This window comes from Esox lucius, chromosome 17 (assembly GCF_011004845.1).
Source record: "Esox lucius isolate fEsoLuc1 chromosome 17, fEsoLuc1.pri, whole genome shotgun sequence".
NCBI lineage: Eukaryota > Metazoa > Chordata > Actinopteri > Esociformes > Esocidae > Esox > Esox lucius.
The window spans coordinates 23,136,454-23,164,175 of NC_047585.1; the positions used below are offsets into that span (position 1 = coordinate 23,136,454).

General features: G+C 39.7%; 1 protein-coding gene across 4 annotated transcripts; it reads left to right on the top strand.

Moving 5' to 3' along the window:
* Positions 1-3,252: 3,252 nt before the first annotated feature.
* On the top strand, positions 3,253-27,722 carry lrrc38b (leucine rich repeat containing 38b). 4 transcript variants are annotated; one of them, XR_828507.3, is made up of 3 exons: positions 3,253-4,728; positions 20,748-21,280; positions 27,613-27,722. XR_828507.3 is itself a non-coding variant. In XM_010881655.4 (2 exons), exons 1-2 carry the CDS (start codon positions 4,101-4,103, stop codon positions 20,993-20,995), a joined length of 876 nt encoding a protein of 291 aa, XP_010879957.2. In that variant the 5' UTR covers positions 3,253-4,100; the 3' UTR covers positions 20,996-22,542. The 4 variants fall into 4 exon arrangements, 3 of the variants coding, with proteins under 3 accessions (XP_010879957.2, XP_034142919.1, XP_010879958.2); XM_010881655.4 differs by lacking the exon at positions 27,613-27,722 and having other exon boundaries at positions 20,748-22,542; XM_034287028.1 differs by lacking the exons at positions 20,748-21,280; positions 27,613-27,722 and adding an exon at positions 14,849-15,581.

Consider the following 27,722-nt stretch of genomic DNA (forward strand, 5'->3'; position numbering starts at 1 on the left):
ACATCCAGAAAGTAAAACATTTCACAGACTTTGATTACCAAACATAATCACAACATGAACACAACCATCATCAGAACAGCTGAGAGAGTACTTTATTTTCGTAGGGGTAATACAGCCCTGCACCCATCCAACCATTTCATCTGCCCTGGCAGTTGGCAAAGGCGGGGTAGTGTGTGTTCAATGTTGACAAGTCATAGGTTGACAGGCACACCTTCATGAGTGGGAAACCATGTGACCGAGTTGAGAACAAGAAAGGTTGTCATTGATTTACAGATCTAGGTTATTATTTCCCCTACCCTTTTCAGTATAATATTACTTACATGGTCCTCAGTCTATTTGGGGTTCCTGTAAGGCTGCCTCTCCTATCATGCTGAGCGATGACACACTTATTAAGCCCTAGTAACTCACTGCTTATCGAGCAATAGAAGGATGAATGTCAAGTGTCATGAGCATTCTTTGATATCTTGTGAAATAAGTAAGGACACATTAGGATATAAGAGGATTATAAAAATCAGTTTTTAGGTCAATGTATAGTACAGTCTTACCACATCTAGGGGTGAGTGAAACAGAGGACTAAGAGGTTTTTGAACTGAGATGAACACAATCAATTCAGTAGGAAAGGATCCTATCATTGGACAATTACATTTACAATATTGTTTAGAGTAGATATAAAAGTCTACACATCTCTGTTAAAATGCCAGGTTCTTGTGATGTAAAAGAATGAGACAAAGATAAATCATGTCAGAACTTTTTCCACCTTTAAGTGACCTATAACGTGAACAATTCAATTGAAAAAAAGCTGCTTTCCAAGCTTTCCTATGACTAGTGTTTGATTGAAGATGTGAGTCACTGTACTAGCAATGACAGGAGTGGCACACTTCAGTAAATATAGGTCCAGATTGTCAGCGCCTACTGATTTCTTAGAATCTATTGCAGATTATGCAGATAAGCCTTCACTTTCTGTAAATGTTTGGAAATTAAAAACGGTCTTATTGTTTTCCTCTTTCCCAGAGCGAGAGGGGCTGAGGCAATATACTGCTCCAGATCTACTGAAAAAGAAAACCAGCAGTGATGAAATGCTTTTTAAAGGCATCACACATTTCAGTTCACTCATGATCCCAGCATCCGATATAAATAGCTTTTGTAGGATTGTTGAGGTGTTACCACGTTTAAGTGAGTTTACGGTTTTCCTGACTTTGAAGGAACACTAGCAAACTCTGTTATAGCATTAAGAAAGTATATCGATTTTGCCTTTTTTATTCCTCTGTTCAATTTATTTTTCAGTTGTCTAAAAAGCAGCTCAATCAGCTGTTTTCCACAAAAAGGCCCATGCTTGATTCTTTTGTGGGAAAAGGCATTTCAAATCAGAGTAGAATCAAGGATAAGTTCGATTGTTTTTACCCTAAGTCTCTTTAGTGGGGCATGTTTATCAGCCATTGAGGTAACAATTTTAAAGAATAAAAGAAGGAACACTAACACTAGGTCTATCATGCAATTTGTGGATTAGAGCTCTGAGTGACAAAGGTCATGGATGAAGATAAACATTAAAAGAAAATTGTGAATTGCTTTAATGTAGAGTTGAACTGGCTACTGTATGCAACTAGCTTGATGAATTATGCTAACTTAGCTAGCAAGCAAGTTAACTTAGATGAGTAGCCAGCTAGTTATACCATAGTGCATGGATAATTGGTAAAACAATTGTCATATTGACAAATGAATTACTAATAATAGTATGTACTTTAATGAAGGAAATTTAAAATGTTGGGAAAAGCATGAACAAAGCATATTGTTGTGCGGTACCTGTGCAAAATTCAAGTGGGAGAGTTCATCACTGCTCCAATCTTTTTAAACTGTTCTGCGAAAATGCAACATACCCTTACTTGTCACTCTGCTCACCTAACATAGCTCAGGCTTGTTTGATAAATGTATCACTATCAAAAGACATGCATTTTCTTGAATTAGGAATTGATGTGATGTTGGCCGCACAAAAATAAATAAGTTATTCCATGATTGTGTTATTTTTCTTGATTACTGTTACAATATTTAGGATAATACTTCTGCAGAAGGCCTCCATTTGACATGGTTTACTACTGCACCTGTAGTTGTTCTTCCTCTCCTCTTTTCTCCTGTCCCGCTTGCTGTGTCTAAAACCCAACATGGCCAAGCCAAATAACATGCTGTTTTTGACATTCATCATTTATTGATGTGCCCTTCTTTAATTGCAGCTGGAGAGCCTCTCACAGTGGGAAGGGAAGGCACTCCTGCTTGAGCATGCTGTGGTTATAGAACCCTGATAATCCTTGCTGTGGTATTCAGTAACACATCATAATGACCCCAGATAATAAAACATCAATAAAGGGTATGAAAGATGTTACAATTATTTATTCATGATTAATACCTTGATGATTAATAAATAAATAGTGAATAACTATGGTTATTCATGGACCTTGCTTATTCCAGCATGGCTCAGTAGTAAAAGAGTCTGCATGCTAAACTGGCCTGCCTGCATTCCAGACATGTCCCCCATTGAAAAAATGTGGCGCATTATGAAACAAAAAATGCAACAAAGGGGACCCCGAACTGATGAGCAGCTGAATTCCTGTATCAAGCAAGAATGGGAATACATTTTATAAAACTACAGCAATTGGTCTCTTTGTTAAAAGAACTGGTGATGCAACACAGTGGTAAACATACCCCTGTCCCAACTTTTTTGAAACATGTTGCTGGCATCAAATTCAAAATGAGTTTCAACATTTCATATGTTCTCTTTGAACTATTTTCAATTAAATATAGTGATAATTGATTTGCACATCATTGCACTCTGTTTTTATTTCCATTTTACGCAGCGTCCCAACTTTTTGGAACTATGGTTGCATTATTTTCGATTTAATTTGGGTTTAAATTATTTGCACATCATTGCATTTTACAAAGGGTCCAAGCGTTTTTGGAAACAGGGGGGTTGTACATTTATAAAACAATTTACATTGTATTAATTAAAAATAGTAAAGCATTTCAAGTGTAAAAATTTTTTATGACATAGCTTGGTAATACAAATAAATACAATGAATCATCAAATTTGAACAATTACTTTTTTGGTTTAGTTGAAGAACGAATGCCTATTATAATATAAATTGTTAGTTATTATTCACACATAATTTTTTTCTGAAGGAAATGACCCTCATATTTTCAAAAAAGGAAATGACATCACATGTTGTCAACATGGTAAGGACACGCCTCCATAGCAGGGCACGAGATAAATGCTTTTAGCACATTCTGAGAGAGACAGACATTTGATTGACTGCTACTGTGATCAGTTAAGGATTGCTATCTGCATGACTATGTCTCCTCCACGGACATTTGGATTCCCTTTCTATAGGAACAGAGCACTGGGAGCTAGCTGGGGAGTGTTTTGTCGAGCTCTGCCGGCGAGATGCGAAGCAGAGCAAAGGGAGGTAGAGAGGGAATAAAAAACCTTGCATACACTTCAGCTGTGGTACTGTGGGATTTTCTCTCCTTTTATATAAGCAGGCAGATTAGATCGTCAGGCATTCCCATGCAGAAATCTGAGAAAAATTGAACAATTTCACTCTTCATTTGGTCTGCCTGTTATTGACTCACTCAGGCACATATCCTTCTCACCCCCCTCCCCTGTCTGTGCCCCCAGCTTCGCTCAATTCATGCTTCTGTAGTTTCTATTTACCTCTGCTAAGCGACCTTCTTTCTGGTAAGATTTCTCTCTCCTCTCTTTCCCTCTCTTTCGCACTGCCTCCCTCCCACTGCTTGTTATCTCCCTCCCCTAGCTTTTTCAAAGCCAGCAATCTGATATTCTATACAGGTTGCTTGCTACATGATCTTGGAAAACAGAGTTCAACACTGCTCTTTCGCTGCTCGATGGTGGAGTTCTCTCCTGTTTCTATTTCAAGAACAGCTGGATGCTCCTGCACAGGGATTGATCAGCCCTTTCCCCTCTCGTTCTCCCCTTCCCCTTCCCCTTCCTGATCTCCCACCCTCTGCCCCTCTCTACTTCCCAACACCCGTTTGCTTTCTTCCTCACCCAAAGCCTCCCTCTCCATTCCCTCTCTATTCCTTCCCCCTTGACCATGTTGCCATGTGTCTGCTGGCTCCAGCCTCTCCTCGTCTTTCTGTCTTCTGTCTGGCGGGCTCAGGGGGAACACTGCCCAGCTAGCTGCCTGTGCCCAGATGCACACACTGTGGACTGCAGTGGTCGCGGACTCACCCGTCTTCCTGATGAGATCCCCTTGGACGTCCGCAGGCTTCTTCTGTCTGATAACTGGATCCCACGCATACCCTCTGACTTCCTAGTTCTCTACAGTGATTTGGTCTACCTGGATCTACGGAACAACTCTTTGTCCCATATTGAGCCGGGCACCCTAAGCACCTCTTCCAGGCTGGTGTTTCTGGATTTGGGCAGCAACAACCTGACTGAGATCCCATCTGGGACATTTGGGCAGTCCCGTAGCCTGATCAAACTTCGCCTGAGCAACAACCCCTTTCTGAGCATGGTCAACGAGGATGCATTCATGGGCCTGACCTCCTTGCGTGAACTAGAGCTGGAGCGTAATGCCCTGTCTGGCCTTCAGGTGGGAGCGCTGAGCCAGCTGCCATCCTTACGTGTGGTGAGACTGGAGGGCAACCCTTGGGTGTGCAACTGCAACTTTGCCAACCTGTTTGCATGGCTAGAAGAAAACAGTCACAAGCTACCGAATGGTAAGTGGTTTCATCAGGGGGATGTAACTTACAGCTACAGCTGGCTTGACCTAAATATTGTAAGCTGTGCAACACTAAGATTATATTATCTTAGCAAATATGTTACCGTTGTACCTTGCTGTGTGTTCTTTTGAGAGTTTTAGAATAGCTTTGGATAGTTTTACAATAGAAAGAGGAAACACTCTATTGTCCATTCTAATTATGTCTCCCTCCTTTTCCCACTGGAACCCACAGTGCCAGGGATTTAACAGCAATGAAAGACAATGACAAACCAATTCTGGGGGGAGACATTCAGGGGATGTCTCATTTAATTCATGTCTGCAGTAAAGGAAACAAAATCACAGAAAACTCATGTTGATGATTAAGTTTGAGCATCAAATGTATGTTGCCCTGGCTTTGTCCATACTGTAGTGTAGGCTACTGTGCATGCCAAACACCTGCCTCTCCACTTAGGTTCTTAAGTGAAATAAATCTGTGCTGTTTGTAAAAATAATGCCACCAAGTACTACCTCTCATTTTCCTGTTGGTGGAGGCTTGAACCCAGGCGTTACCCATTGTGGGTTTAGGTACTGATGTGCTATAGCCCCATTTCTGTATTTCTGCATCGCAAGGACACTTAGAATGTATGCGTGGCAAGACAAAAGGGATGACAATTCTGCTAAAAGAGTTGGTGAATATACCATTGATGTGGGATTTAATAAAAGCAAGTACAATTGTAGAGATGTTCATTTCTTCCATTCTTAAAAATAACAAACCCCATAGCCCTACACTAAACAGGTTTGATGAGTTGTTGAAATACCTTTGGTCATCGCAGAGCTAACTGGTGATAACCATTGGCATTTAACCAGGTTAATTGGTATGACGATGAATCCTCTAGAAGTTACCTGCTCCGGGGCAGGTTAACTCAGGGCTAACCACTAACCTGAATGATGAGCTGTGAGTTGAAAACCATTTAAATTCTACTACATCCTTTTTGCACTGGTTGACTCATCATTGCCTTTTTTTGAGACAAATGGTATTATCAAATGGTATTATAAAAAATCTCATCTCATAACACATTTACTAAGGACAGGAGAGTTACACGTTACAAGAGTTAGTGTCAGGTGGATGACCAATATCCACTGTCATAATACAGAAGACTAACCTGGAATACAAATAAGCCCACAGCTGTCACTGTTTCCAAGCCAAGGTGATTCCACAAGGGCCACAAAATTACGATCTACATTAACATGGGATCAACCCATTGTAAAAACAACGCATATCAGTAGCAGAAAACACAAGGCCCTATGTCTCCCCAGCCAGCACTTCTGTCATACCTGCCAACTGGGCCCAGATATGCACCTTTAAATTGAGTCATACCTAATGTTAAGCATTTACATTCAAATCAGTGCGTGTTTATTGTTTGACCTGGCTAGGAGGCTTTAATAACAGACTGCTCCTAACCACCACCATAGTAAACCACCATAGTAAACGATTTAATAAAATCAATCAATCAAACACACACATACTTCATAGCTGAATTTTAAGAACACACATTCAAGATGTATACTGCTCAAAGCATTTAGAACTTCACCGTTAGTAAAGCACAGGGACGTGGTCTTTTTTGGGGACTGACTTTGTGCTTATTAAAAGTAGGAAATGTTGCTGATGAATATAGATGGAGTTAACAAGGCTGAACATTTCAAACGAAAAGTACAACTTGTGACTGTATGTCCCTGGTTGCTTTTAAAAATTAACTTACATAGTTATAGAACTTCTCATGAAACTTGGGCAAGATATATTCCGAAAGTATATTCATGACTCAATGAGTCTTTTTGTAACTCAAATTGTGGAGGAATTTTTGCTAACCACACCTACAGAAATGGCTCCAAAGGAAAATGATGGTGTCAGACACACCTACACACTGCTAACAATACCCAGTTGGTGTTGTTCAACAGATGTATTGGTGTGAATACTTCAAACCGCCCTAAATATTCTTTAGTATTATGGGAGGATCTGATTCCTGAGTGGTGTTTGTGAGTATGTGTGAGAAAGAAAGGTCCACGACTATAGTCATGTTCAAAGGCATGTGAAAATGGTATATGTGAAAACACACATGTATTTTCAACCTAAATTCCAACCACATTAACTGATACATGTCACCCCATTTAACACATAACATATACCATTTTCTAAAACCATTAATGCAATTAAAAAAAAGGAAAATGTCCTTAACTGGAAAAAGTTTGTATACCCCAACCTTTATTAATGGAAGCCCTGAAGCCCAAGGCAGAAAACATCTTGGCACCAGAGACTATGTTTATCTCATTTGAAAAACTTAGTATATTGTTTGGATGACTTAGCAAAAAAGGTATTAAAAATAAAAGTTTTACGTTTTCTTTTTTTTATTAATATTTGTTTTTTGATAAGTCGTTCCAACGAGATACTAGGTTGCTCAAATGAGATAATCATTAGTATGTCTAATTAGACCAGATTAATTATGCAGCAGGATTACAAGGCCATGTATTGGTTGCTACAGCCCATTGTTTTTTGATTCCGTCCTTTGATGGGTCCTGTAATTGTTCATTAATAGTTATTTGAAACCATAAAGCAAGGCTACCTTTGAACTCCAAAGCATTATGTCAGAACAGTGAGCAATCGGCTGAAAGGTGGCATGTTGGCGTGAGGTGAGGGCGAATCAAGTGTGCTGTGACAGTTTGCTCAAATTATAAAACATTGTATGTAATGCCCAATAGGATTGTCCCATAAATATAAAATCTAGGCAAATATTAAATCTTGCAAAAATTTAACTTTTAATCATGTAGTCTTGTTTAAGTGCTTAAGTTGAACTTCTTGTACACACTGCAGCTTCAATTGTTATACATAATGGCTCCGGGTAAAATAATCGTCCAATTTGATTCAATAATGTTTGTCCAGGTGTTTCCATATTAGCCCCAGGTCTTTGAACAAGGCCCAAAAAATGTTGTTATATAGAGAGGTTAAATTATGCAGTAGCCATATTCTAAAGATGACTGCGGACTAGTGCTCAGTTTATATAAGCGTGGCAGTATGTTTGTTTTGAATAGAGGAGGGTTGTTAGGCTGTGAATTGGTATACTATTTGATATTGGTCACAACTAGTGAGCAACGCTTTCTCTTTTTACAATGCAAGAAGTTCAACTTAAGCAATTAAACAAGACTACCTGATTAAAAGCTTTTTTTCTCATAATAAGTTGTTCAAACGAGATATTAAGTCATTCAAACAAGATACTAAGTTGTTCAAATGAGATAAACTATTTATTATTACAGAAATTGGTTAAAATATGAATCAGATGCACCAAAACAAATTGAAATTATATAACAAAAACAATTACAGAGTAACCTGGGAGTGTCCAGGTTTACATAAAGACAGCTCAAAAGACCTGTCCAAGGCCCTCAGAATAAGTATTATAATCTACATAGGACAGGTCATCCCACCAAATTCAGCCCAAGACCTGACCGAAAGATGCTCATAGAAATCTCTGAGAAACGCATGCAGGGTCAAAGGATCTACAGGCCTCTCTAGCCACGTTCAATGTTAAAGTGCATGAGTCAATGATCAAGAAGAGACTGCATGAACTTGGCCTACATGGGAAGTCAGGAAGGAAGAACCCTCTTATCTGAGAAAAAAAGAATATCAATACATTATTGGCATTTCCGTGACAACACCTGGGTAAAGACCAATAGTACTGGAATAATCTCATATCAACCATAAACCATGGAGAAGGTGGCATTATAGCTGCTTTGCTGCCTCAGGGCTTGGCCAATTTGTCATCATTGACTGAACCATTGTATATTGTACCAGATAATTATTGAGGAGAATCAAAAATCTGAAGCTGAACCAAACATGGATCCTACAACAGGACAAGACAAAAACACACAAGCAAAGCTACAACAGAGTTGATCAAAAATGGTTAAAGGAGGATTATGGAATGTCTATTTCAAAGCCCAGATCTCACTCCTCTCGAAATGCTATTAGGGGACTTGATGTGGGATATGCATGCAAGAAAGCCCTCGAACATGACACAGTTGAAGTAATACTGTCAAGAAGAGTGGGTAAACATTCCTCCCAGTTGATTTAACAACACCAGGTATTGAATCTATGGGTGTACTTATTTTTCCAGACTATGAAATTGCATGTCTGTAGATTTTTGAGGAATAAATTACTTTAGATTATAGTCTGTGTCATTTGTTAAATTAGGTCCCTCAAGCGGTGTCCCTCAGCAGTAGGTTACATAGATATACATACAAATATGTCAAAAAATATTGCAAAAAAAGATTTCTCAGGTATTTACAAGGAACTAAAAGCTAATGTGTGTGTGTTGGGGGGGGGGGGCTGTGAATGTGGATGTTAACTTAAATGTTTGCGGATGGAGCTGTTGACCACTACTTCTGCAGTGACAGATGGACAGTCATTTATAGAACAAGGTTCACTTGATAAGCCCTTCAATATCAATGCTTTACAGAGGTATCATGAGAGCATCCTCCTTGTGTTCGTGATATGTCATAGAGTAATGGTACCCTTTAATCCAGATCTAAAAGCGTTATGGGTAGGATTAATGCACAAACAATATCAACAGTTTGTATTACCACAAGGTGAACATGGAAATATACAGTACATGTCTATCAAACTCTAAGGAATCTCACCCTCTTTCCTTTTCCTGTTGTATATCCTGGAATTTTTTTTATAATCGATTAGACCACACTAACCATATTTCTTGCAGCAACAGTGCAGACACGCTCTGGACCAGTTTGTGCCTGATTTAATATGCTTATTTACCATGTGTTATATCCCATTCCACTGCACTGCACACAGCCTACTGAGTTTTGCTGTTTGCATAACTGTTCGAATAAGTAGGTTATTAATGCCCCAAACCCCAGATTTTCTGTTTTAGCAAATGGACAGATGCCCAAGATGTATTACTATGGATCCCCACAGACTGTAAGTAAATAATGTGAACGTTTTGAAAATTAGTTCTAATCTTCATCTGCATATGTCTTGATGACTAAACATGCATACCAATTAACAACCTTTCTCAAAAACCATGACTGTTTTTCAGTCTGTGTGCAGGTCTGCCACCAAACAGATCCTTAAATGATTCATCAGGGAAATGAGTGTAAACATGATCCAGTGCTGTCACCAGTGCTCTTGGGTTAATGATGAACAAAGGCCATGTATAATTTAGAGCATAACAGGTCTATAGTACAATGGTTGTGGGTAACATTAGCCAAAGCCACCTACAGGGAAGCAAAGGATGGCCTAGGTCCCATTGGTTCCATGGGCCAGTCTGAGATCTAATTTGGCGCAGCTATCAACACTGTCCATGATCCAAAGCTCATGTGACAGGGTCAGAGTCAGAATTTCCCTTCACAGTCTATCAGGTTACTCCCCAGAGAGCTGTTATAGCACACTACGTGAGCAGCTTTCTAATTATGATGCCACTGTATATTCACTGGCTCACCACATCACTGTCTGATACAATATACTATATATAACATACAAAATCATCCACTGTTTTTTAATCAGATTTCTCCTAAACATGCTGATTCTATTTGACCAGCACCTCATAAATGTTGTATTTCTCCATCTCCATCTTCTCCCGCTTATCCGGGGCCGGGTCGCGGGGGCAGCAGTCTAAGCAGGGATGCCCAGACTTCCCTCTCCCCAGACACTTCCTCTAGCTCTTCCGGGGGGACACCGAGGCGTTCCCAGGCCAGCCGGGAGACATAGTCCCTCCAGCGTGTCCTAGGTCTTCCCCGGGGTCTCTTCCCGGTGGGACGGGACCGGAACACCTTCCCAGGAAGGCGTTCCGGAGGCATCCGAAAAAGATGCCCAAGCCACCTCAGCTGACCCCTCTCGATGTGGAGGAGCAGCGGCTCTACTCTGAGCTCCTCCCGGGTGACCGAGCTTCTCACCCTATCTCTAAGGGATCGCCCGGCCACCCTGCGGAGAAAGCTCATTTCGGCCGCCTGTATCCGGGATCTTGTCCTTTCGGTCATGACCCAAAGCTCATGACCATAGGTGAGAGTAGGAACGTAGATTGACTGGTAAATCGAGAGCTTCGCCTTGCGGCTCAGCTCTTTCTTCACCACGACAGACCGATACATCGACTGCATTACTGCAGAAGCTGCACCGATCCGTCTGTCAATCTCCCGTTCCATCCTTCCCTCACTCGTGAACAAGACCCCTAGATACTTAAACTCCTCCACTTGAGGCAGGCACTCTCCACCAACCTGAAGTGGGCAAGCCACCCTTTTCCGACTGAGGACCATGGCCTCAGATTTGGAGGTACTGATTTTCATCCCCACCGCTTCACACTCGGCTGCAAACCGTCCCAGTGCATGCTGAAGGTCCTGGTTAGAAGGGGCCAACACGACAACATCATCTGCAAAGAGCAGAGACGAAATTGTGTGGTCCCCAAACCTGACACCCTCCGGCCCCTGGCTGCGCCTAGAAATTCTGTCCATAAAAATTACGAACAGAACCGGTGACAAAGGGCAGCCCTGCCGGAGTCCAACATGCACTGGGAACAAGTCTGACTTACTGCCGGCAATGCGGACCAAGCTCCTGCTTCGGTTGTACAGGGACCTGACAGCCCTTAGCAAAGGACCCAGGACCCCATATTCCCCAAGCACCCTCCACAAGATGCCGCGAGGGACACAGTCGAATGCTTTCTCCAAATCCACAAAACACATGTGGATTGGTTGGGCAAACTCCCATGAACCCTCCAACACCCCGTAGAGGGTATAGAGCTGGTCCAGTGTTCCACGGCCCGGACGAAAACCACACTGTTCCTCCTGAATCCGAGGTTCTACTATCGGTCGTATTCTCCTCTCCAGAACCCTGGCATAGACTTTCCCGGGGAGGCTGAGAAGTGTGATCCCCCTATAGTTGGAACACACCCTCCGGTCCCCCTTCTTAAAAAGAGGGACCACCACCCCGGTCTGCCATCCAAGAGGCACTGTCCCCGACCGCCACGCGATGTTGCACAGGCGTGTCAACCAAGACAGCCCCACAACATCCAGAGACTTGAGGTACTCAGGGCGGATCTCATCCACCCCCGGTGCCTTGCCACCGAGGAGTTTCTTGACCACCTCAGTGACTTCAGCCCGGGTGATGGACGAGTCCACCTCTGAGCCCTCATCCTCTGCTTCCTCAATGGAAGACGTGTCAGCGGGATTGAGGAGATCCTCGAAGTACTCCTTCCACCGCCCGACGACATCCTCAGTTGAGGTCAACAGCTGTCCACCTCTACTGTAAACAGCGTTGGTAGGGCACTGTTTCCCTCTCCTGAGGCGCCGGATGGTTTGCCAGAATCTCTTCGAGGCCAGCCGATAGTCCTTCTCCATGGCCTCACCGAACTCCTCCCAGGCCCGAGTTTTTGCCTCCACAACCACCCGGGCTGCAGCTCGCTTGGCCTGTCGGTACCCGTCAGCTGCCTCAGGAGTCCCACAAGCCAACCAGGCCTGATAGGACTCCTTCTTCAGCTTGACGGCATCCCTTACTTCCGGTGTCCACCACCGGGTTCGGGGATTGCCGCCTCGACAGGCACCGGAGACCTTACGGCCACAGCTCCGGGCGGCCGCTTCGGCAATGGCGGTGGAGAACATGGTCCACTCGGACTCAATATCTCCAACCTCCCTCGGGATCCAGTCGAAACTCTGCCGGAGGTGGGAGTTAAAGATCTCTCTGACAGGAGACTCGGCCAGACGTTCCCAGCAGACCCTTACAGTACGCTTGGGCCTGCCGAGTCTGTCCAGCTTCCTCCCCCGCCATCGGATCCAACTCACCACCAGGTGGTGATCAGTTGACAGCTCCGCCCCTCTCTTCACCCGAGTGTCCAAGACATACGGCCGCAGGTCAGATGAGACGACAACAAAGTCGATCATCGACCTGCGGCCTAGGGTGTCCTGGTGCCACGTGCACTGATGGACACCCTTATGCTTGAACATGGTGTTCGTTATGGACAAACTGTGACTAGCACAGAAGTCCAATAATTGAACACCACTCGGGTTCAGATCCGGGGGGCCGTTCCTCCCAATCACGCCCCTCCAGGTGTCACTGTCGTTGCCCACGTGGGCGTTGAAGTCCCCCAGTAGAACAATAGAGTCCCCAGTCGGAGCACTTTCCAGCACCCCTCCCAGAGACTCCAAGAAGGTCGGGTACTCTGCACTGCCGTTCGGCCCGTAGGCACAAACAACAGTGAGAGACCTATCCCCGACCCGTAGGCGCAGGGAAACGACCCTCTCGTTCACCGGGGTAAACTCCAACACATGGCGGCAGAGCTGGGGAGCTATAACTACTATAGCTATAATACTGTATTTCATTTTTAAAATAAATGCAAGCTGCCATTGAAGCAAGCAGGTAACTATTATTGTAAGCAATACATGTCTAAATGGAAAGTGGATAAATAAATTTATTTTAATTTAGAATCAATAAAATGAATAAAAAGTTCTATATATGTTTGCCCACAGAAGTAGCCAAAAAACGTACATTTACTTAGTAGTACGTTTTTATTTGATTATTTAGTAAGTGCAGGCGTTTTTATACTTTCTCATACTGGGCCCTCATGTAAAACGAAGCCACTACCCTGATGTTATATGCTCACTACTCTAACAACTTAACTACATGGCCAACAAGAGCCCCTTACAAACATGAATCATGAAATCATTTACAAAACATGATCAACAAAAGGTGTTGCTACAATGCCATACAAACATAATATTTTCTGTATGATTCATGATAATGCCACACTAAATAATACTGAAAATGTGAATGATTATGTACTTTTTATGTAAAAGCTGAAAAAGAGTTTGGCCAAGATCATTAAATCACAGTGTGTTTTGATTACGATTGACCAGTGACCAGTTATCTGGGTAAGAGGGTGGATTTATCATACTATTAGCCAATCAGGAATTTGCACATTAATATCTTCTAAGTGGTTTCCTGGCATGTTTAGACTGACCCTGTATTGTGGATATCAAAGGTCTGTACGCCCTTACTGAAAATGCAGCTGAGAGGCTGGATTCAAGGCAAATTATGCCAGACCTTTCTTCACCTTTAAAATAACTTGAAAAACAAATAACCCCATCAGCACGGAAACCTTAGCTCTGCCCCTGTGCCTTATAAAGTGATAGAACATGAGCAGCTTTCCCTACTTTAGGAAAAATCCCAAGGATTAGATTTAAAAGACAAATTGGGCCACTGAGACAGCAGTTAAAAATGTATTAATTAATTTGCTCTCATGTTAACAACATTTTTTGTCATTTGAGATATAGTAAAATTGCATTTAGTCCTATTGTGCATAAAATCTGATTGTAGAAAAAAATTTACAGAGGAAAGGGAGAGACAGCAACCAGTACTAGCCTGCTAAACTAACATATTGCATGTTATATATCATGTCTTCTGATGACACCGTGGCTGTGTTTACAGCATCAAACCAAGAGATGATTAAGCTCGCTAGCTACTGTAATGCTAAGGCCAATTAAAAATGAGACCAAACTTTCAACTGTACGTTTTCAACCCTCCAGTATTAGCTAAATAGGAAGCCTACCTGTTTAGTGCTGTTGAATGTCTGTCAAATTATACATTTTTCTTTTACAATTTTAATCTTAGCCAGATGTCTCCTAATAATTGCCACACTAAGGCTCTAATGTGAATTTAATTGATAGCTGCTTTGATATATTTTTTTGATTGGGTGATAACAAGCTACAACTGCCAGTCAATTTATATATGTTGTCTTATTGTCTTAACAATATTGTCTTATTGTCTTCAACTAATGTACAACTACTAATGCCTCTAAACTAACTTAAACCTTTGTCCATCTCTGCAATTTGCATCTGTCAATCACAAATAATTTGAAAAAGAAAGTATAAAACAGTTGGTGCAGCTCGAGGGGGAGCTTGCTATCCAACTATTATCAGTTAAAGTATATATTAAGAGTATTAAAGTAATATATTCATTAATAAAAGGGATTGTATAAGCCTGGCATCTCACACATGATGAGCCAGCCAGTTAATGCAGATTTAATCATCAGCAAAACTAACTAACTCAAGAGTTTTTATTTTATTTTGTGGTGCGAATGGGCCTACTCCTGAATCAGCGCCGCACCAACTGCCTCAAAAGAAGAAGATGGCAGATTCAAGAACTTTCTGGAGCCAACCCCTACACAGCAGCCTCCCACCAGGACTTCATCAGGACGGGTATTTAAAGGCTCCTGAGGAGCAGTTCTGGGACAAGAAAGAAAAGAAAGCAGCAGCAGCTACAGTACTATGGATCCAGCAGTGACACTGTTAATAGAACAGTCTTCACTCACTTAAAGCTGCTGTCCAATCAGAAACTTCTTTCCAGCAGAAACCACTTTCCAGTAAAAAAGATAAAATAAGATTGACAACTGATTGTAGCCTATTAAAACAGAGAGTTCTGTATGCCCTCCCTAAGCAATCCACCGCAGAAGTGAGTCTAAAACTCTGATACTATAGCATCTACTACTTTTAACCATATACAGTTAATTAGGGCCATTTCAAAATGCAAATATATAATCAAGTGGGTTAAAACATGTATACAGTAATGTGTAATCAAATCCAAATTAACATATCCTAAACAGCAACCTTTTGTGAATAATATTTTTTTTTGCCAAAATGTCAGATGTAATCCAAGGTTTTGAGGAGGCAAAATTGTTTTTCCTCTGTTTCTTTACCACTATGACCTCATTAAAATAAATAATTCATAGCTTATCTTTTACATGTAGGACTTTACATTACATTATGTAGGACTTTTTATGGGAGCAATTAGTATAAAGTGCCTTGTTTAAGGGCACAGCAGATTTGTTTTTCTTTAATTAAACCTTAATTTAATTTTAAACCTTCTTGGTTGTCATCTGGGCATGTAATCCAATGCTTGTAACATGGAAAGCCTATTATGTATGCTTTTTCACACTCATACTGTAGTAAAAACAGAAAACAGTATGGTTAAGTGTTCACTAATTCATCAGCAAATATTTAAGCTGAACAGCATTAATGGCATTTTAAATTAGTGAATGATAACAATCTCTTAAGCCTTACATGTACAGTTTTACACTTTTTTCAGGACAAAAGTCTTAAACCAAAGACAGTGTATTTTAATGCTGACAGCAGAACATGCCAGTAAATGTTGAATGTTTCTGAGGAGTGTGCAAGTGTGTCTGTGTGAGAGAGACAAAGCATATGTACATGCATTCTTTGGCATGTGGAAACAGTAAGTATCCACCCACCTTCACTAAGCTTCTCTGCCCACCTGAGTTAACATTTGCATCAATATGTGTAGCCTTTTCATTCTACTGTAAAGAGGCAATTTATGTATGTTAGTATATGACAATCTCATTTTACACATTTGCTGGGTGTTTTTATTAATAATGGTGTTTGTAATAGTGCTGTGCTGTTACCATGCAACAATGTTAATGTGAGAAAGTGATACAGCTACCAATGTCAGAGAGTAGAGGTCAAAATACTAAATGCTGCTAAAATACTGAACTATTTAGTTTGGTGAATTGTATAGATAAGCCACCTGAAAATCACTCACTGTGCTATGCAGAGCTGAAAGCTGCTCATTTCAGAATATAGAATCAGTAAAACTACATCTCATCTCTTGTAATATTATCCCATCAACATTCCAAAGGACATGTCAACCTCACTGTAAGTATTTGCTCCATGTTAACAAATTGGTCCAGCAAGGTGATGAAATGCTGCTCATGTAACCTTGGGAATAATTGAGTTATGATGTAAATATATTTTGTCCTGACAAATTGTCATTATTGATTGCATTGAGTATGTCATAGTGGTAAACTATATGCACAAGAAACTCAGGAGAGCGTAATTGACTTATTTATCATGATAACATCTTGAGATGAGTGTAATGAAAGTGTTCTTGGATGTCCCAGACAATGCTTTAAATAAAAACTCAGGACTTATTAGTTGTGAAGGTTAATCTAATTGCTTAATTTCAGATGGATACATTTTAACAGAATCCAGAGACTTTCAGTTTGATAACTCAAAGTTGCCAGAATGTGGTACCTATCATGGCATGATTTTTTGTGATTTAAGTAATTTACCAGATGTTCTTGTTTAGAGTTTAGAAAAACAGTATTGAGCAGAAACGTCAATAATTTCTTCTTTTTCATTACTTCTTCCCTGTGAGAAATAAACCCACAACCCTGGCATGGCAAGCACCAAACTAATCAAGTCAGCTAGACAGGATGTTTACTTTTATTATTTAGTAAATATTTTCTTTAAAAAAATGCTTGTGCAACATTGTTTATTTCAAACAAACTTGTGGCCATTCCAAATAGGCCTAATCAGAGAACAGTAGCCTATTCAAAACAAGAGAGCGATGGTTTTGGTACGAGCACATCTGTCATCAGCGGTGACTAAGTTCCGCAAAGTTGCAGAGTCAGTGAAACTGGAAAGCTTTTAGGACAATCATTTCCTCCTTATATTGTAAAAGGTGTTTCATCACCACAAATATTTCATTCCATGACCCCATTTTGATAGCATTTTAACTACTAACATTGACTTACTTCTTTGAAGTTATGACAGTCTGTCAAAAGTTGTTTTATACTATATCATGTTGTGTTGTGGCATTGATGGAGCTGCTTTTCACGTTGGCTCTTTCGCATACACATAAAACTCACCTTCGCAGGTCGCTCTTAAACTTCCATCGATTGCACGCTTGCTTGGACTGGTGAGGCGTGTTGCAAACTTTTGTCACTGTAGCACTACTGATGTACTGAACTACAGTTCTCAAAGAATTGGTTTCTAGCGACACCTCTACAAGGTACAATAATGAAAGCAGTTAGTTGTTTATTGATTGTGATGATACACACATTTGAAAACACACTAAGGGGTTGTTAAAAAGACTTGTGAATGACTGACTCAGTTAAATGTTATAGTTCATTTAAACAACTGTTTCGTTCATTTGAATGGTTTGCAGAGGAGTTCTACAGTATCACTGACTGCAGAGACGTCGCTAGGATCACAAAACATTCAGGGCTATAGACCCGGATGCCCAGGGCTAACGACGCCACTGACTGTACTCATCCTAGGGATGCAACGGTACACAGTATGTTATCGAACAGTTCGATACACCTCCTAAGGTTCAATACTCACACGTGAACCATGGAGTTACGATATGCCAATCATTTTCCTATAATTCCCAAAACATGGTTATTTTGCCAAAGATATATTCAGATCCAGAGATCTAAATCTCAGAACCAAATGCATAGCTTGTGAACAGGTAAGGCAGGCAGCTGCTTGAGGCCCCAGGGGCTCCTGATGGCTGACAAACTTTACTCCACATCAATGTCACAAAATGTGGCAATCGCAATGACCGAAACCCCCTCCCCTTTGAACATTTTGCAATGACATCTCATTAGGGGTATCTAACAAGTTATAAGCAATTCAGTTCAGTGTTTTGGGGCTGGTTGAACATGTTATACAAGCTAGAGGGTTCCCTGTGCAGTTCATAGCCTTCATTCTCAGAGAATCTCTGCAAAAAGCAATATTGGTATTGTAATTAGAGCTTATATGGGATTTTTGTACCCGATAACTATTAAAAAAAATTGTGGAACTATTTACCGATACAGACTATATCTGCCGATTTTTCTATTGTTACAGTATATCTGAAATGAAAACTGTACCCTTTTCTACATGGATTGTGCTGAAATCCAGCCTACATATACAATGTGAAAGGTCCTAAGTACGGCCCAAAAGAGAACAGTGGAAAGGAATGAGTCCAGAGTCAAATCACAGTTCTCTCAGGTTATGTGTTCCCGGCAATACTCAAACATTCCAAACTCAAAACCACTTCCCTAAATGGGGATAGCTCACATAAAGACAAACAAAAAAATCACTGTCACAGCATTTTCTGTTCAGGGGGACAAACCAGCAACATCATCACGTGCCTTGCACCTACTTTGGGCAACATCCTCATGCTCACTGACTGCACCTGTTTTATATAGGCAAGGAGACAGGTAATCACTTCCCCAGGGGTCCCCAGTTTGCCCTGATTTCCCCTTACTCTTTCTCTCACTCTCGGAGAAGCCACTGCTGGGTCCTAAGCCCCGTCCCATGCCTGTCCTGTCACAGAAAGTAGATCTCTTAAATTAAAACAAATAATTCCTTAAATTACATTATTCTTTGTAACATTTTTGTTACTCTCTAACACCTTCTTCCATACAATGGAGTATATTGAATTATAAAAATAACATATTAAAGTAAAAATATATTAAATAACACCAGTAAGTCAACCATAAACTGTATTTTCCTTTACTGGCCTCAAAGCACTGTTTAGCTTTGCAGTCATATTACTGCCACTTGAGTGGTGGCATGGCTATAGTATAGGAAGCACAGCTTCTCAGCCTTGACACCTGACAGCTCAAAAGTTATTCTAGAATTATTTCAGATCATGATATGCATGCTCAAACAGGCAATATAAGAGAAGTATGACTACACTTTTTTAACCAAATGTTAGTAATGGGCAAATCATTCAGCCAAATTAATGGATCTTTCCACCAATGTGATTCCATTATCAACGTTTCAGTGAAAAATACATTTGTTTGCCAGTGATCCTTCACTACATATAACCCTATTGGAAACATACATATTGACTTCAATGATGCACTTTCTTCACTATTCGTACTTGACATTTTGCAGATACAGTGGATATAAAAAGTCTACACACCACTGTTAAAATGCCAGGTTTCTGTAATGTAAAAGAATGAGACAAAGATGAATCATGTCAGAAATGTTTCCACTTTTAATGTGACCTATAATGTGAACAATTCAATTGAAAAAAAAACTGAAATCTTCGAGGGGGAAAAATGAAAACCTTACAAGACACCCTCTTATAACTGGGTTGTGGCTGTGTTTAGAATTAACCAATCAAATACAAACTGTGGTCTGCAGAGAGCTTCCAAAGCATCAGAGGGATCTCATTGTTAAAAGATATCAGTCAGGAGAAGGGTACAAAATAATTTCCAAAGCATTTGATATACCATGGAACATAGTGGAGAAAATATGGCACAACAGAGACATTACCAAGAACTGGACGTCCCTCCAAAATTGATAAAAAAGACAAGAAGATAACAGGTCAGGGAGATTTCCAAGAGGCCTACAGCAATATTAAAGGAACTGCAGGCATTTTTGGCAAGTACTGGCTGTGTGCTACATGTGACAACAATCTCCCGTATTCTTGATATGAATGGGCTATGGGGTAGGGTGCCAAGATGGAAGCCTTTTCTTACAAAAAAACCCTAACCCTGGCGAAAGTTTGCAAAAACAAACATCAAGTCCCCCAAAAGCACATGGGAAAATGTGTTATGGTCTGATGAAACCAAGGTTAAACTTTCTGGCCATAATTCCAGGTATATTTGGCGCAAAAACAACACTGCACATCACCCAAAGAACACCATACACACAGTGAAGCATGGTGGTGGCAGCATAATGCTTTGGGGCTGTTTTTCTTCAGCTGGAACCGGGCCTTAGTCAGGGTGGAGGGAATTATGAACAGTTCCCAATACCAGGCAATTTTGGCACAAAATCTTCAGGCGTCCGTTAGAAAGCTGAAGATGAAGTTCACCTTTCTGCACGACAATGACCCAAAGCACACATTCAAATCCACAAAAGCATGGCTTCACCAGAAGAAGATTAATGTTTTGGAATTGCCCAGACAGAACCCAGACCTGAATCCAATTGAACATCTGTGGGGTGATCTGAAGAGGGCCCTAGTTATCATAACAATTTGTTTATAATAAGTCTCTACTCTTGTAAAACAATGTAGTATTTCATGAAATGCATTCATACAAGGCTCCTGTATGCTCAGTCTTCTATCGCTCATTTCTCCAGCATCTTGTGATTTAGAAATTAATCACTTATCATGTTTGCCATGATAACAAGTATAATGGTAGCTCTGTTGTATGTCAGGGGATTCAGTCTAGTTCTAATCCTATTAATTTTTGTCCCTTACAGGAGTGGAGGGCATACAATGTACACTACCCATGGATGGCAGACAGGTGTCCCTGAGCCAGCTCTCAAAGGACAGCTTCCGGGAGTGCCAGATCACGCTTACCTTAACAGACTTACTCATCATCATCTTTTCTGGCATCTCTGTGTCTGTAGTGGCCATCATGACTAGCTTCTTCCTTGCTTCTATTGTCCACTGTTTCCAGCGTACAAGCAAAACTACTAAGGGAGATATGGAGGAGAGTGAGGAGTGAAACAGACTGTGTCCGAGAACATCCATGAATTGACAAGTCATCTAGCCCAAACCTGAGACCAGGCTGCTACCCAACATGCCACCTTACGCTAGTGAAGAACCGGAACAGCGATTGTGTTTAATTGGCCCGTTTTGCATTGGATTGTAGGTTTTTACAAAAGCTCTGAAACTTGAGGAGATGTTCCAGATGGGGAAAAGTTTCCAACAAGTGTCATACTGCACTAACATATTTGAAAAGTTTTTTTATTGCATATTTTACAGCTCTGTTATACAGAACCTTTTACAGGTGGGTAATGATTTGCTGAAATGTAGAAAAAATATCTAACAACCTTTAGATAGAGTTGCATACTTTGTAGTAAGGTATTTGGCGCCCAGCCCCAAACATTATTGGATTGACATTATTACATCATAAAAATGGTTATACAGTCATCAAACAAATTTATTGTAAACTATATATGTAGCTATGTATTAGTAGGCTCTTAGATCCCAAAAGTATCCTACAGAGCAATGGCTAAATGGAAGTGTTTGTAGTGTACTGTATGTTGTCTTAAGCCAGGGCCTTAGCACTTAGATTATGGCATCAATTCCATGCCATATTGATATATTTCTTTTTTTTTATTGAATAATTTAGAGTGGATATTAAGACTAAAACATTAAGACTAAAATGATATAAATGAAAATGTATATAATTGTAAACAAATAGAATGATATCTAAAACAAAACAAAAAACTTGGATCTAGCCTAATGGTCAAGACCATTCTAATCCCTGAGCTGACAAGGTGGAAGAGAAAATGGTTGTTCTTGTCCCTGAGAAAGACAGTTAACCCTAATTGTTCCCAGGTTCTTCCTGTAAATTAAAATATGTTCTTAGCTTATCTAAAAAATTAAACAAGCACAAAACATTCATTTATAAGCAAATATATTGTTTTCAGGTAAACTTTTAAAAAGAGCCCTGAATTGTGCAGCTGTAAAGCCACTACTTGTCAGTCAGTTGTGTAATTGTGAGACCAGGATTTGAAACGGCATAATGAATTAGACCAGTAGCCTCTCTGAGCACGATGACATTTGTAAGCTATATTCAGTAAAAAGCACTGTTGACTTCCTTCTTTCTGGCATGTATGCTGCACAACATTGGATGTACTTTGGAAGACGCAAAACTCGACATCAACTGTCCCAAGTCCACTGGGAGTTATTGCTATGAAGCAGGTCCTTCATTATAAATTGAATATCACCAAAACAAAAAAAAGTTTCCAACACCTAATCCTATTTTTACCTCTTATTTATGCTCTTCTGCAGTTACTACCTTTGGTTACAGTAACCTGATCTTTGACAATTTCTTTGCCTATTTTTTTTAGCACATTTAATAAATGAAGGGAAGTGTTTAGATGTAGGAATAGATAATATGTCTTCATTAGTCCACCTGTTTTTGAGTGAGTGATCATCTTCAAAATCAATGAACAGGTTGATATTTGGTCCAAAAGTTCACCAGAAAATACACTGCTCCAAAAATTTAAGGGAACACTACAATCACACATCAGGTCTCAAGGACCAGAATATATTAAAGATCAGAATCTTTACTATACATTGTGTAATTTGTTATGGACAAAATGATTTAACAACGGTCAGTGGAAACCAAAATCACAAACTGATTGATGGCTGGATTCATGCCTTCCCAGACCATCACTGACCCCCTGCCAAACTGGTCATGCTGGATGTCCACCACGTTCACCATAGCATCTCCAGACTCTTTCTCGTCTGTCACATGTGCTCAGTGTGAAACTGCTCTCATCAGTGGTGGATCTGCTATTCTGGGGTTCTCTGGCAAATGCCAATCAAGCTGCACGGTGCTGGGCAGTGAGCACAGGTCCCACTAGAGGACGTCAAGCCCTCATGGACTCTGTTTCTGACAGTTTGGTCAGAAAAATGCACACCTGTAGGCCACTGGAGGTCATTTTGTAGGGCTTTGGCAGTGCTCCTCCTGTTCCTCCTCGCACAAAGGAGCAGATACTGATCCTGCTGTTGGGTTGATGCCCTTCTACGGTCCTGTCTAGCTCTTGACTGTACTGGGAGACACAGCAAACCTTCTTGCAACGGCACGTATGGATGTGCCATCCGGGAGGAGCTGGACTAACTGTGCAACATGAATGGGCTGCAGGTACTGCCTCATGCTACCAGTAGTGACAAGGACACTAGCAAAATGCAAAACTAGAGAAGAATCAGTCAGGAAAGATAAGGAGAGAGCAACTGTCTGTGGACACCACTTGCAAAACTATTCCCTTTTTGTGGGTTGTCTTGCTGTTGCCTCTCCAGTGCATCTGTTGTTCCTTTCATTTTCACCAAAACAGGTGACATTGATTCACAATCGCTTATGCTTCCTAACTACCATTTTCTCAATACACACTGATAGTCAGCCACCACAGGTCACTGTAAAACGAATTAATACAACATGTAAAAAGCAATGCCATGGAGACCTAGAGCAGTTTTGCAGTAGCCCAAAAACCCACCACCCACTACCAATCTGAAAATGTCAAAGTTTCTCCACTAGTTGCATTACAGTTTTGGTGCAGTGATGTGGCGTGTCAGACAAAAAGCCAACCTGTTCATAGATTGGGATAGGATGAATGTCACTTAGAAACTAGCGGACCGAAGAGGATGCATATCTATGTCTCTCTGTAGATTCGCCCTAAACTTGTCAACCAAAAAACCTGCAGTAGAAGCACAGAAACAAAAGGTGGAAGCAAAGACCTGCAAAGTGCAAAGTGAAGCAAGAGCATAGAATTTATTTTAGAAATCCTTTAGGTTGTTGGAATCATTTGAATTTAAAGGAAACATACAGTTTCGAAAATATAGTTTTTACATTTTCCAACTTTTTTGTCAAAATTATTTTTATGTTTACAATGTAAATTGATTTCAATACATAACATGGTATAAGGACCCTGAAATGTAGGTCTACAAAAACATTTTTTAAAGTAAATATCCACAAATATTTAAATAGATAAAATATAGTAAACAGACTAATAGATATAGTACAGAGAATAAATGTTCTCTAGATTGTGAATTGTAATTATATGGTAATTATACATGGAAAGCCAAATAACCCAACATTAAATATTTAAAAATATACATATTTAAATGAATAAATAAATATGTAACTGTTTGTATTTTTGTGTACAAACGATTGTATTATTAAGCAGTAATGCATGAGGGGGGGTGCAGTCCGTGCTGCATTGCCTAAGAATATGTCCCAAATTGCTGAGGTCCCTTATTACTTCTATAAACTGCTATATAATTGCTATTATAAACTCAATTTCAAACTTTCACTTTTCCCATTATATTGGTAATTCCTGGTATATTTCCAACACATCACCCCTTAAGTGGTGTGTGTACAGTAAGTACTCTTCAATGTGTCATGCTTAAAAACAGCTCTTATTCATGGAATACTGGCCATATACCATACCCTCTTGCACTTTATTGCATAATTTATAGGGTTTTAGGGTTTACATTTTCCCTTCAGGGCTAAGTAATTGGGTACTGCCCCACATTCAAAGCATACACAGTTAAATTCATGCAAATCAAATGTCACTGCCCAAAACACAAAAACAGAGCATAAAATAACTCAATGTAGGAAAACACATTTGGATGTGTCTTGGATGATATGGCCAGTTTTTCAGTGTTGTGCTTAAAATTGGGGAAAAGAAAAATATTTAAAGTGGCCTTACATGTCATGTCAATGTTAATCATACAGTTTAAGCACAAAGATGTCATATAAATTGATAGAAGCTTTCAGATACTATTGTTGGTTGTTCATTATGTACTGGAAATTCATTTTAGATTTCATCCAACAATTTGATTGGTGTCCTTATTTGATAAATCAAAAAGGAAGATCATTTCAGTGAATATTATAATGCACCTATAACATATCCTCTGAATATGATCGATCATCAGTGATCAAGATCAAGATACATAAAAAAAAAAATTGCAACACTGCATACCTACACTAATGTAGCAGGCAGATAATTCTTCCAGTTCCTACCATTTCTGCAAAGGCTAGATGGACAGCTACATAATCTGCCCAGTATTGTTTTAATAACATTTTTATATGACAATCATATGTGTAGCAGAATATAGATCGGTTTAAACATAATGAGATCCAAAGTCAATGAGATCCAAAAATGTCTATTTAGGTAGTTTACAATTAACATACTTTTGTTATGAATAACAAAAATAGCAATTACATCATAACCATGTGTTTCAAAATATTCAGTAGAAAAGCAATTCATTATCCTGAATGATCATCCAAAACAGCATCCAATGTGAAAGGTATTGGTTTTACTATAAATAAACAAAAATGTCCAGATATTTCTTACATGAATCTTTAAAATATTAAGAGCACCAGAAAAACACCTTCTATAAGCAGATTTTGTCTAACTACTATGTAGTTCCAGAGAAATTACCTTATTCTGTTAGCTTGCAGCGATTTATTGATTTAATTTATTAAATTATTTGTAAGTTAATAATAAATGTATCATTAGATACAAACAAAGAAGCATGTAACACTAGTTTTAATTCTGCTTTACAGATTCATATGTATATTTTTATATTAAAGACTATATGGTTATTGGTGGAAATCAAAACACGTCATTGGTGGAAATCTGTTTGTCTTGACTTAAATTTTTATTATGTCAATCCTCTAAGGGGCTATTCACACTAACAACAGTTATCAGGAAATTATTAAATTTAAATAACATTTACATATGTAAATACACTTCTGTAATTGCATATGCAACTGGAAAATAACGTGTCAACAAAGATCGGCTACAGGCACCCGGTTCGAATGTTATCATTGGATTGAATGGGCGTTATCAGTGGTTATTAGTCTCATAGATATGGGTCAGAAGGGGCCTGTTACGCCATCCATTCGCATGGTTAATCACGGATAAATACACAAGAAGACTCCAGATCCAATCCCAGACGAATTCAGGTCGCTGCTACAGGTAAGACCATTAAAATGGGTTAGGGTCAGGGTAAGTCTACAGGTAAGACCATTAAAATGAGAGCCTTTAAACTGTGATAATTTTGTCAATACTAAATTATCTAAATACTAAATTAACCAAGTGAATGGATGATAACAGCCTTCTGAGCCTACCAGTAGGCTAGCAGGCCCTTTCTGACCCATCTATGAGGCTGATAACCATTGATAACGCCCATTCACTCCAATGATAACATTCAAATCGTCTGCTACAGGCATAAAAAGTGTGGTGTGACCTAGGGCGAAAGAGCTAGATAGTTGGCTAGCTCATTTGCTTAATTTCTCTATTTCATTTCTATCATAAACTAATGTTTGATTGCAATAGAACAACAAGTGACTATAGCCTCAACAAATAAATCCTAAGAATATTGGAAAAAATTATTATGGTCATTGTTTTCATGACAGCCAGTTAAGTCAAACTTCATATTAAATGAAAGGGAATAAGGTTAGGGATGTTGCTAACCAGGACAAATTAAATAGTTCGAACCAGCATCGCTCCTCTTCCATAGAGGTCCTTACACACCAGTGCTGACAACGGTCTCCAACTGTAGATTAATATGTTACAACAAAACTAGCTAATTAGCTATTGTTGCTGAATTATTAACTAGTTAGCTAACAGTCATTTGTATTATTTAGCAGCCTCCTCCTCAAACCAGCTGCTGCAAAGAGCCAAGATGATAAAAAATGTGCTCATTTTGAGAAAACATGCTGACAGGCAGATTAATATTAAAATGTTGTTGGGCACTATAATTAGAACTTCATGATAACAGCAAGGGGTTTGTGTCAGAGATAGAGGCCAGCTACTTATGTTAACACCACTAAACATGGTATGTCCATTCACCTCCTACGTCAGTGCTCACGTGTCTACAATATCCAATGACGCAATGTGTTCACACTGTAGTGACCCATGCAGCGTATTTGTAGCGAAAGAGCCCTTGCTAATTTAAATGGAACTAGCATAGTGTGAATAGGCACATAATGTTGAAAAAGTGTCAAAGCTGATGAGATTTATGAAGTACGTTTGAAAACATATTTACAGGTGGTGAGATGGGTTAATTCATGTTATATAGATAGTACCATTGGGTACTATGGTGTGAAAACACTCTAAACCCATACGAAAGAATGTGAATTTATAGGCGTTTGTATTTCAAATGTTACCAGACCTGTAACTAGTCTTGTAACGTAAGGACGTACAGTATATTTTTTATGATGCTAATGCATTTTAGTCTCTGTAAAATCCATCTTATGTCAACTTCATAATCACTGTTAATAAATGGATAATAAATGGCTTATTTTTTACATTGATACATTCATACTTGGTAATTACTACAGATGGGCACTAAAATGTAAAGTCTATATTGGTATCAATTGCATTTTTAAACATTTATAATCATATTGTAATTTTAAAACTTGTAGATTTTATATTTCTTTACAGCTTCACCTTTTTTTCTCCCCTGTCAATATAATTACTCCAATTAACAATTATGGCCATACTTCATAACAGAAATCTAGCAAGTGTAGGGGAGTTTAACATTAAGACATGTCATCTGATGCATTTCTTCTTATTCTCACACTGCTTGCTGAACCAGAACAAGACTATTTTCCTTTCCAACATCGTACCCATCCACCCCTGAGAGAGCTCTGTACCACCCACTGATGCAAACAGGATTTGAATTTGTACTGATTTACCTGCACTTCA